At 30.2% G+C, this 12,619-nt stretch overlaps 1 protein-coding gene and 1 pseudogene across 1 annotated transcript; both read left to right on the forward strand.

Moving 5' to 3' along the window:
- The first annotated feature begins 995 nt into the window (after nt 1–995).
- Nucleotides 996–4,354, forward strand: LOC8261980 (tropinone reductase homolog At5g06060). The gene is made up of 5 exons (XM_048379844.1): nt 996–1,420; nt 1,722–1,929; nt 2,801–3,017; nt 3,133–3,242; nt 3,878–4,354. The coding sequence occupies exons 1-5, from the start codon at nt 1,329–1,331 to the stop codon at nt 4,064–4,066; spliced, it is 816 nt and encodes a 271-aa protein (XP_048235801.1). The 5' UTR covers nt 996–1,328; the 3' UTR covers nt 4,067–4,354.
- A 2,409-nt stretch (nt 4,355–6,763) lies between these two features.
- Nucleotides 6,764–9,818, forward strand: LOC8277654 (annotated as a pseudogene).
- Nucleotides 9,819–12,619: the final 2,801 nt, after the last annotated feature.

Consider the following 12,619-nt stretch of genomic DNA (forward strand, 5'->3'; position numbering starts at 1 on the left):
TGATTGACATATATTTATTAGTTTTAAATATTAAAATATATATCAATCATCTAACTTTAAAATGCAAAACACTTATATCTATGTGTCATTCTTCTATTACTTAGTTGTAGTGTGTATATAAAGTGAAGATAAAAATAATTATTGCTAGGTAACTTATTATGTAAATGTGGAAGTTTAACTCTATCGCCAAAAATATGTCCAAGATACAACGTCATCAAGGGTTAGTATTCTCATCTTAAACAATTATGCTATAGAAACCGTCTTTTTACATGGCTAAAATTAGTTGAATGATAGTTAATTTACACCCTTTTTTGTTGGCTTTTGGTATACATGTATCAAGATTTTATTTGAAGCATGTCGGGTAACACCTTTAAAAATAATAAAATATCATTTCAAGAATTTTAAACACAATTACATATTTAAAATTTAAATTTGAAAATTTAATTAAATTATACAAAATTTTGACAATCTTGTCCACACGCTCTTAGATAATAAGCTAATAAAAATAGATACACCCAAGTGAGTTTTCTATTTTACCAATTTCATAAAAGAATGTTTAAGGCTATTATATAATTTTATACTCTATATTGCAAAAAATACTATAAGTCCTTGAGTTAGCTTATTTCTCAGCAGAGGCATATATGCAGCTCTCAATTATTCATTTATCAACAAATGATCAATTTTGTACTCATAATGCAACTATGCAAGAGCTAAGCAAAAGGAAATTGTAGCCAGCACTATCAGAATTTGAACCTCAATATAGTCAGATAGTATTAAACAATTGAGCCGACCACAAACAAGTGCATACAAAACAACAAGACGGTTTTGCCAACTGGGCAGTGCTTGAGACAATCATAAAACGACGGTATTCGCCTACCGTAGAACAATGACTGATCAGGTCAGAAGATGCTGAATTTTGCTGGGCTTTGTGGTCACTGGTGGGGTTTACTACTAGTACAAGTTATGAATCCTCGCTTGCCAGTTCCCATACCTCATCTACTGTTGATGTTGACATGGCACGTTACAATTGGCTGTAGATTGTATTGAAAGATGAAAAGAAAGAAGAACTTCGAGGCATATGCACTTGGTTTTAAAGGATGAGTTAATGTCTCGGTTCTAGAAGCAGGCAACCTATTGTCTGCGCATGTTTCGTCCTCGTTTCTAGTAGCTAGTTGCTCCTTATTTTGATTTCTATTTCTTCAGCAATTTAAAATATGTAGCCTGATGCACGTACTTATTTGTTTATTGATTTGTTAGTTTAGTTGTGATAAAGTAGTATAAGTATTTAGTACTTGTTTACTTGGAGCAGCAACCGTATCGTATCAAACATGGCAACAGAAACAGAGATTTGCAGCAGAAAGCAAAGATGGTCTCTCATGGGCATGACTGCACTTGTCACCGGTGGAACCAGGGGCATTGGGTAACTTCTTCTTCCCTTTCTTACTTTTTTTTATTTGGGGGTTAATTAAGCTCTGATCAGGGTTCAGACTGAACCCTCGTAGCCCTGGAGTATAGTTCCTTTCTATTGCTCCTCTCTCTCTCTCTCTCTCTCTCTCTCTCTCTCTCTTTGGATTAACTGGGTTCTAATCAGGCTTCGAACTTGAACTTTTCACATCCCTGGATTATTGTTCCTTTTTATTGCTTTTCTTTCGCGTTAAAATGTTCCATTAATGTTACTATTACTGCTTGCCTATTGAGTTAGTAATGTGTTTGTAAACTAGATATGCCATTGTAGAAGAACTAGCAGGATTTGGAGCAAGGGTGCACACCTGCTCCCGTAACGAGAAGGATATAAATGACAGGGTACAAGAATGGGAGAGTAAAGGGTTCACAGTAAGCGGCTCAGTTTGTGATCTCAGTTGTAAAGATCAAAGAGAGAAGCTGATTGACACAATCTCCTCTATTTTTGATGGAAAGCTTAATATCCTTGTAAGTACTTTAGACCCTAACATGTATTTATTAGTACTCTATTCTTCTGAAGTAAGGTTGCTCCTGTAGGATGCTCAATTTCTTCATATGATGCCTATTCCCATATATACGGTAGCAAGAAAAAGAATCCAGCAAAAACATTATATAGCAGAGTATTTAACGTTATTTTCTGAATAAGGCATGAAACCTGTTTCATGAAGGATCACTTTTTCTTAAGATATTAAAATTATTTACAATTTTGAATATTCAGTTTGAGCGGTTATTTGGATTGGTTTATTATCAGAGAAAAAGTGGACAAGAACAATAAGACAACTCAGCATATCAGGAAAACATGGAAAGACTGCTATTTAAGTTGATAACTTAAACTATCTTTTTGCCACAATTTAAAATAATGAAGAGTGAAGGGACATAGTGGAGAAACTCACATGATGTGCCAAATTTTTCTAAAAGAAAAATATTATAGTAATTAATGGAACTAAACTTGATGAGCCCTCACCTGATTTTAGTTCATCCCTGATTTTATTTTATTTTTTATATATAGTTTCAAACTTCAGCTTGAGTACTCAAGCTCAGATACAACTCTTTTCCAATTTTCCCGTTATTTCATGTCTCTTCCATTATGATTTTCCGAGATCAATATATGGAGTCTCTGACGTGGATGGACATGTTTTTACAAAGATTCAGCTGATTTATGCAAGATGTGCACCTTGGGCTAAAAGTTGCTGAATTTATGGCCTACGAAATCTTTTTCTTTTATCCAAATATTTTTACTTGCTGTAAAACAAAGATGTACAACGTTGTCTGAGATTGCATTTCTATTTACTTTTTAACTTAAATGTGGACTTTCTAAATCTAATTCTTGTTGCATCAGGTGAACAATGCAGGAATATTGAAGCTAAAAGATTGTTTAAGCTATACTCATGAAGACTACACGAGCGTAATGAGCACCAATTTTGAGGCCCCTTATCATCTTAGTCAACTAGCACATCCCCTCTTGAAAGCATCAGGAAATGGAAGTATTGTCTTTATATCCTCAGTTGCTGGGGTAGTTGCTTTGCCTATGATATCTGTATACGCGGCAACAAAAGGTACATACAGTAGAGCTACACTAGAATTTGTTTAGTAAATCATAAATCGTTGCTTGCTAAACACTGCTTTGATGTTTTATAGAAAAAATAATTTACATTATTTCCTCTTTTTCAGGAGCAATCAACCAATTGACCAAGAACTTGGCTTGTGAATGGGCAAAAGACAACATCCGCACTAATACTGTTGCACCTGGGGGTACCAAAACCACAATCACGCACCAGCCTGTAAGATATTCTTCCCTTTTATCATGTCCATGGTTGTTCTTTGTTTCTTTGTTTGTCTTGAAATATATTTTATAGGACATTTATTGAGGCTAACACTGTAGACTCTTTAATGTCATTGATTTAGTCAGTTCTATTGGTGTGAATTCTAGCTAAGTTTAAAAGAGAATGTGCATGTAGTGGATATAATTTTTAAAACAAATCACAGCCTCGTAGCGATAATAATTTTAAGAAAAAATTAATGACTAATATATAGAACACTTAAAAGATAACACTCCTCCAAGCTATTGCTTATCTCCAGCTTCATTTGATGCTTCAGGCAATATGTTTTGCGTTTTTGCCAATATGTTTTGCTGTTCTTTTTTTGTCAGCTTAGGCATAGAAACTTGTTTGCCTCTTAGGCTTATGTATATATATATATATATATGTTAAAATATCATATTGGCAGCTAATAATAAAATATATATCAGATCATCAGTCTATTACATTTGACTATGTTTGACGAGCATCAATGTGGATATAGCTAACAAATTTTACAAAGGATCTAAGGGTTACAAATTTGGACAGAACTTTTGATTTTTTTTGGGTTTAAGTTTCTGCAATTTTGTATAACTAGTTCAATTGAAATTTTTGGGCAGGATCCTCGTGTTTTAAAGGCATATGATGGGCAATTAGCTCAAATTCCAATAAGCCGAATTGCAGAGCCTGACGAGGTTTCATCGCTAGTTGCATTCCTTTGCCTTCCCGCTGCTTCATACATCACCGGGCAGATTATTTGTGTAGATGGAGGATTCACAGCCAATGGCTTTTTGCCTCTTTCTAAATAACATCTTTTCTCTTTCTTTTAATCCAATCCCCATGAACCCAAAAAGAAAGGAAAAGGAAAAGAAGTTCCAAAGTGTTGAGCTCCTGTTACACTCTATCCTTCACTTTTTATTCTTGCATGTTTGCGTGGTTTGTGAAGAATTTAAAATCTAGGGAGAATTTGGCACTTGCATATAATTGTAGGATGCAATACATGTTGCAACACATTAAATATAAGAGGTAATTACAATTTGCTCTTGTATTTTTCCATATTATATTAATTATCCTCTAATACTTAAAGAATATTTTTTTTAATTTTTTGTTTTATGAATTTTTACTAAAAATTAATTCTATCAGAATTTCTGTTAAACAATTGTTAACTAGGTTTGGTTATACTATTTACTCTTGATCTTTAGTGTGATATATAAATTTTTTTTATAATTTATTTATTATACTAGAATTCTTTAGTCTAATTTATGTGGAAAAATTAATTTTAATATTTGTACAAAAATAATCAACTAGTATTCTTCAATTATTTTAATTTTAATATATATGTACTCAATCTCTGCATGAATATATGAAAAAAAAGGAGATCCATCTTCTATACAAGTTGTCATGGTATCGGAGCCTATCACTCCTCGACAGACTTATCTACCTTTTGTTTAACAACTGTGAAAGATTCAGAAACCTCATATATCCTTCTGGAGAATAACAATCCAACCCTACTCTCACTAAATTAACTACAACAATAACTGAAATATTGAACAGACAAAGCAACTATAAAAATTTCTATTATTTTTATTAACTCACTAATTTTTATACTAATAAGTAAAATTGGCTTACCACATCATTTTTCTCATTATAAAATTTAAAAAATTATTATCAAAAAATATTCTTAAAAATAAATTGAAATCATATATTTTTATTTTAAAATTTTAAAATAATTGAATAAAACGATTAAATAATATAAAATTAATAATTAGGCATATATATATATTTATATATTTTATTTCAGTTGAAATATATAATCAAATTAAGATTTATTTTTTTATCATAAATTACTTCACTAAATATGATTTAAAAATTATAATATGATTTAAAATTAAAATTTATTCAGTTGATTAACCAATTTCAGATATATTTATATCATGATATTAAAAAAATCTCATCTTTTTCTTTTGTTATTTATTTTTTTCTTTACTGAATTTTGCACTCACCTTTTTTTTAATATTTTAGATATCTTTTTGCTGCGTTATTTGAAGCATTGTTTTCGCTTCTACTCATTTCATATCGGTTTTAAGGAAAGTTAGCCATGGAAATTTTATTTATTATTAATTATTTATACGTTCATTTCTCAGAGGTAATTTATACAATTTAATAAAAATTAAATTTTAATATATTAATTTATAAAAATTTAGAAAATAATAGTAAACTAACTATTTATAAGTGTTTTTAATTTTTTAAAATTTTAAAATTTTATTAATGTAATAATATAAAAATAATTTTAAAAATAATTAATTAATCAATTTTAATATTATATAAATTAATTAATTAATATAATTGTTAATACTATTTTTAAAATAAAAATTCATTATATAATTAAAAAGATAATTTATTATTAAATATAATATTAAAAATATAATTTTTAAATCTTATTATCTAAAATTAGAATTATTATCTAATTACAAAACTAATTTATTAATTAATATAATATTAAAGTATAATAAATATATTAATTTTTGAAGTAAAATGAGTATCATTAGATTAAAAAATTATTTATTAGTTATTAATATATTATTTCTTATTATTAGAATATTAGGAATGAAATTTATGAATAAATAAATTAATAATATAATTATATAAAAATTTAAATTATATGTGTCAAAAGTAAGTATACATATCAAAATAAGAATTTTATGTCTTAAAAATTAAATATATATGGTCAAAAATTAAATTTCAGAAATTAATATATATATATATATATATATATATATATATATATAAATTTTGTTATCTTTTAAATATATAATATTCTTTTTACTAGTTTTTGACCTTCTATATAACTCAGACCCAATCTCCTAAACATTATGCGATAATCCAGGATTTACTTATCTATATGTAAATATATTTTTAATTTACATAAAAACATAACATAGTTATTTATTTAGCTGCCCCTATATAAAACGTAACATTCCTTAAAAGGTATTCCCATCACTTTGTTGTGTCAGAGTCAGGCGTTACAATTACCCATACAATACCAAATTAATAATCAAATCACATTTATATTGTATTCAATTAAAAATTATAAAATTTATTTATAAATATAAAATTTATATATTTTAAAAAAAATAAAAATAAAAATAAATTTTAAAATTTTAAATATTTAAATTTATTTAAAATTAATTATATCTAAAATAAATTCTAACAAAATAAATAAAAGTAAACATACAATACAATAAATATCAATATATATTATAATATTTAAATATTTTTTTATTTTTTTATTTTTATTTTACATTTTATTTTATATTTTTTAAATAGAATAAATTTCTTAATAAATTTTAAATAATTAACATTTTTAATATATGTTAATAATTAATAATAATAATAATAAATTTCTCTAATTAGATTATTAATTATTTATTTCTTAAAACATTATTATCTAAAAATTATTAATTTATTAAAATAATAAATATGAAAAGATATCGCCGGTACTTTAAAACTCAGGCAATTACAAGTCATTTAAATTCTAGAAGAAATTAAAAAGAATAAATAAGATGGAAGTCTTTTCAATCTAGAAGGATTAGAAACATAAGAAAAAGAGAAAAGAAAGGTTGCTCTGCTCAGAATTTTGATGACACATATATGACTCTTCACCAAGAACGAACACGTACTGCATAAGCCCATCTATTGTCCGTAACTAATCTGGTTGAAGCATGAAAGTATACCCTACAGCCCAAGACTTTCTTGTGCAGACGTCGGCTTCTAAGACTGACAGATGATAGAGGGAAGTTGGACGACGCATCATCAGTTTATGTATCAGATAATTTTTCACTTCAGATGTGGAAAACTTTTCATCTATAATCTTTCTCAAACGTTGGCAACTGATAAAGCCGCCTTAGAAATTTGTTTCTACATATATACACACCCACACCTTGAAGCTAATATTACAATCTCTTCGATCCAGACATTTTTCTTTATTTTGAAAAGCAACATTTTTCTCTAGAAAACATAGTTAATTGATATACAGAAGCCATGGCCGAAGCAAAGCACAGTTTCAGAAAAATGAGATGGTCTCTTAAAGGCATGACTGCTCTTGTAACGGGAGGAACTCGAGGCATAGGGTGAGTAACCAACTTTCTTTTTTCTTCTTTTATTTATTTTTTTTCTTTCTGTTACCGTTTCCACTTACTCTGGTTTCAGCTTTTCCTATAAATAAATGATCTGTGTTTGCATGTGTACGATATATAGGCATGACATAGTGGAATAATTAGCAGAAGTTGAGGTGGCTGTCCAGACATGTTCTCGCAACCAAAATGAGCTTGACCATTGTTTACAAGAATGGAGAAGCAAAGGTTTTAGAGTAACTGGATCCGTATGTGACGTTTCACATAGGGATCAAAGAGAGAAATTGATAGAAATTGTTTCCTCCATCTTCCACGGAAATCTCAACATTCTTGTAAGTTCATCTTAATTAATAAATCATCTTCTCTTACTGCTTAAAATGACAATATCGCACTAAGCTCAATGATACTGTAATTATTTATAGGATTTTCTTTTTCGTTAATTGGGATCCATCCAATTGCCAATGAGCCATTAGTCTAGTGGTTATGGGTGAGGCACTCATAATCTAAAGGTCATAATATAATTCCTACCATCTTTAAAATAATTTCTTAAAGTGTTAGGTAGATGTAGAGGATAGAATTAGTTTTACTAAGAAATCGGTCGGTCCTATATATTCAGGATCCATCATAAACTGTGGTGTCCATACAGTTCCTTTTCCGGGTAAATTACATTTGCACTTTATTCCATTTTTATTTTGTAATTAAATAGTTATTTAACTTTATTTTTAATAAATTCTGACAAGTGTAAGAATAAATTACATGGACAGTTACCGAATTTTATACTTTTAATAAAAATGTACTAAGATTTTACTTTTAAAAGATATATGAGTGATATATTTTTTTGTTACAAATTAAAAGTTTGGTATTATCTTGTTATAAATTGAAAAATTTAGTGGCTATCTATATAATTTACTCTCCAAATATATCGAAAAAAATTTAATTTTGTAATCCTTTAGCTACAAATTAAAATTTTAATATTTTTTTATTAAAAAGTATTAAATTTAGTAATCGCCAAATCCACAAACATGAATTAACTATATCTCTCTCCAAAGGAGAGAAAAGAAAAAGGATTCAATTTGGTTTCAAACCTTACAGTAATGTCAGTCAGTTCATGCTAGTTCTAATAATGTTTGTTTTTATCCATTCGACTTCTTAAATAATACTATTTTGTTTTCTTTATTTTAATCAACTTCCGCTAATTGGCAAACAGAATAGCTTTGAAAGTTATATTTCAAATTTAAGACATTTAGCTTTTCTTTGATGAAAGTCTAAACATTTAGTTAAAATTACACCTAAATTGAATTCTTTAGTTATTAGATCATTCTTTATATGATTATTTTAATTACATGAGAAAGAGTGATGAATGTGAAGGTTAATAATGCTGGGACAACTGCACCAAAAGAAGCCACAGAATATACTGTCGAGGACATATCAATGTTGATGGGTACAAATTTTGAGGCTACTTATCATTTATGTCAACTTTCTCACAATCTCTTGAAGGAATCCAGAAATGGAAGCATTGTGAATATTTCTTCCATTTCAAGTACTGTTGCTTTCCCTCTTTCTTCCATCTATGCGGCAGCTAAAGGCACGTTTCATTTATTTCATTTATCTCACAGGCCAATGACCCTTCTTTTTCTTATTTCCTTTTTTCTCACTGAATTAACAAGATAGGAGTTCTGCAGGAGCGATGAATCAAATCACCAGAAACTTGGCATGTGAATGGGTAAAGGACATGATTCGCGTTAATGCAGTTCTACCAGGAGCCATTCAAACTTCGCTCTTGGATTCTAAACGTGGACTTTTTAAATTATTATTTCTTCCTTCTCTCTTTTTAAAAAAGATTTTCAATTAATATTTCTTAGCTGCAAGAACTTGCTTTTTAAATAGCGAAAAATATATATATTTAACTTTTATATTACAACAGTTAAATAACATAAAAGGTGGGATAAATTATCCTTTGCCACTAACTTAGAGCTTATATCTAATTGATACTAATATTTTAATTTTTTTATAGTATTTTTATTTATGTTTCAATTTAGAGTATTTATAATATTTTCAACTAATTTTTATTGATATATTCATCATAAAGGAAATATTTTTAATTGATTTATTATATCAGCAATGCCAGCATACTAATAACTTATGTCACGACCCCATCCGTGGGCCCGTGACCGGCACTAGGGAATGGATAGGCGTAAGGCCACTGAATTCCGTAGTAAGTCTGACACTCACAACTCAGACAAATCTCATCTCAACTTTTACTATTATTAAAGCCACAAATTATCTTAACATTAAATCTTACACAATTGAATCGGTCTGCCAGAAGAATTAGGCGAGACCCGAAACTACAGAAAATTACCACTGATACCACTACTATTACTACTGCGGAGAATCTAAGATTTTTACAATTTGACATACCGACCCAAACACCACTCGATGATGAAGAAGTCGGGTTACTGAGTAAGAGTCGCGGAAAGACTAACAGTCACGAATCTGAAAAACAGTAAATAGAGACTGTCAGTCTCAAGAGTGAGCTAAAATCATATATCTAAAACAGTTTCAAATATCTCAATATCACATTCATTTAATTTTAAAATAATTAATAAATCACGCAAACCATACGTGTCATGTTAAAACATATGTGTCATACCATGCTTAAACAAAAATTATTCCACACGCAACGGGACGGAGTACTTCAGTAGATCCCTAATCCCAACTCAACATCTCGATCAATTTTAAAAGACAGAGTATTTAAATATGTTCTTCTTTTATCACAAATTTTAATATTGCATGATGACTCGGGATGAGGCTTTAGTAGAACATGCCACCTGATGAGTCGCATCAGGACCGCGTGTGCACCGGTAATGATCAAAGACATGTAATAAGGTTATTATGGATTTGTTTGCCCTGATCGAGCATTGCTCTCTGGGCTGAGTTCAGTTGATTGCCGGAGTTAAAGTCCCTGATCGAGCTTGTTCTCTGGGCGCCGACTTAGTTGGAAATCAAGTGTCCAGGCTGGAGGTAAGGTCCCTGATCGAGCTTTGCTCTCTGGGCGCCAGTCCTGTTGGAATGAGAGAGTTGAGATATAAGTGACCAGGCTAGAGGTAAGGTCCCTGATCGAGCTTTGCTCTCTGGGCGCCAGTCCTGTTGGAATGAGAGAGTTGAGATATAAGTGACCAGACTAGAGGTAAGGTCTCTGATTTTCAAATGAACAATCACAGTAGCATAATCAAATTTTATGCATGACACGTGCATAAGTGATATATGACTTTAACTCACAGGTTTGGCGACCTCCTAACTCTGCTCCGGTGCCTCGGTTGAAGCAAGCCGAACAAACAGATCATCTAATCACGGAAAACAATTTATTAAAACGCTGAAAAAAATCGATCATTAATCTTAGGTCTAGACTCTTAGGACTGACTGTCTAAGAATCTCGACTCGGTAAATTCTACCGAAAATTCGGCAGAGCCTCCCCTACAACACGGACATTTACCCCCCGTAAAATGGGTCCAGGACCTCCCAGAAAAATACTTCAAAAATCTAACAATCCAAACAACGAGAGTCAGGTATACATGGCAGGCAATCCGACAAACAATTATTTTTGACTCACAAATATCATCAAATACTCAACACAATCAATAGATACACAAATTAAATCAAGGAATTCCAAAATTAACGGGCCAGAGAAAATTACCGAGATGCTCGGTCGATTCGCCTCCGGCCACCGAAGTCCGATCGACGATCCGAACACACCATCGGACTCGAAATGACGCGCTGAAGACGATCCCTGCTTCTGATTTTCTGATCTGACACCGGATCATCCAGAGAGAATTTTTGGATGATCTTGGCCGTCGATTCACAAACGAAGTCTGATTGCCACGAAACCGGTGCCGTTGCGAAGCTTGAGCTGAAGAGAGTCGGGATATGCCCTCCGATCGTCCATAGCTCGGCGGAAATGCCCAAAAACCTCGGCTGCCTCCATTTTCTCTTTCCACAGTGAACCTCCATTTCCGTACCACCATTGCCGGCCAAAATAAAGCCAAGGAGTCGATCGCCACCAAAATCAACTACCACCGGAACGCCGCAGAAATTCTCGGGCTTCCTCTCTCGTGGCCATTCTGCCGACGACGCCAAAGACCGGCCTCTCTCTCTCTCTCTCCCTTCTTCCCTGATTTTCTTCCTCTCCCCCGACACTCTCTTCTTTCCTTTCTTTCAATATCGACATTTAACCCCTGAACTTTTTCTTATTACAATTTGGTCCCTCAACTATTTTAATTACTTACAACTTCATCCTGCAGAAATTTCAATTAACCCCTAAACTTTTCTTTAGCCTTTCAATTAAGCCCTTAACTAATTAATTTGGACCAAATTAGAATTATTGAAAATATATAATTACATATATACCCCTGACCGACATATTTATTTACAAAAATACCAAACATACAAATTTCTATTAAAACCCCATAATAATAAAATTTTACTTTTATTCCTCATCCCAAAATAAATTTTTAATTTAGTCCTAACACACCATTAATTTAATTAATCAATTTACTAAATATTTTTCAACTTAAAATTAAATATCACTAGCTAATTAAAATACCAATTTCTCCAAGAAATTTCTTTTATAAAAACATCATTTATAAATTCTTCCATGATTTTTCAATATATAATTTTATTTATATATATGCTATATATATATATTTGGAAAAAATTTGAATAACTAAAATATAATTATTTTTTAATAATTTATTTAATTAATTTCTTAAATATCCAACAAATTAGGTATAGAAAAATAACTCATTTAATTGTCTAATATTAAGATTTCCATTAAATCATTTCAAATTAAACCAAATAAAAATAAAGTAAAATTAATTTAAATAAAAACTCATTTATTAATTATTATTAATATAATCATTGGAAAAAATTTCGGGTATTACAACTTATCCTAGTAAGTATGTAAAATCCATTTTTATTTTTTTTTTCCAAATTACACACTTAGAGGTGGATTCCATATTAGGAGTTAAGTTATTAGTGAGATGGTATAAATAATGTAACAAATCAATTAAGGATATTTCATGGCCACACTAGTAAAAACTATACTGCAAAATTTTAGACACCCAAATTTTTTTTTAAAAAATGATATAAACAAAAATCAAAATATTGAAACTAATTAGATATAACATCCAAAGATTTGATACTAACAAAATAAAATAAATATGTAACGACCTT

The sequence above is a fragment of the Ricinus communis genome, chromosome 10 (genome assembly GCF_019578655.1).
Source record: "Ricinus communis isolate WT05 ecotype wild-type chromosome 10, ASM1957865v1, whole genome shotgun sequence".
Lineage (NCBI taxonomy): Eukaryota > Viridiplantae > Streptophyta > Magnoliopsida > Malpighiales > Euphorbiaceae > Ricinus > Ricinus communis.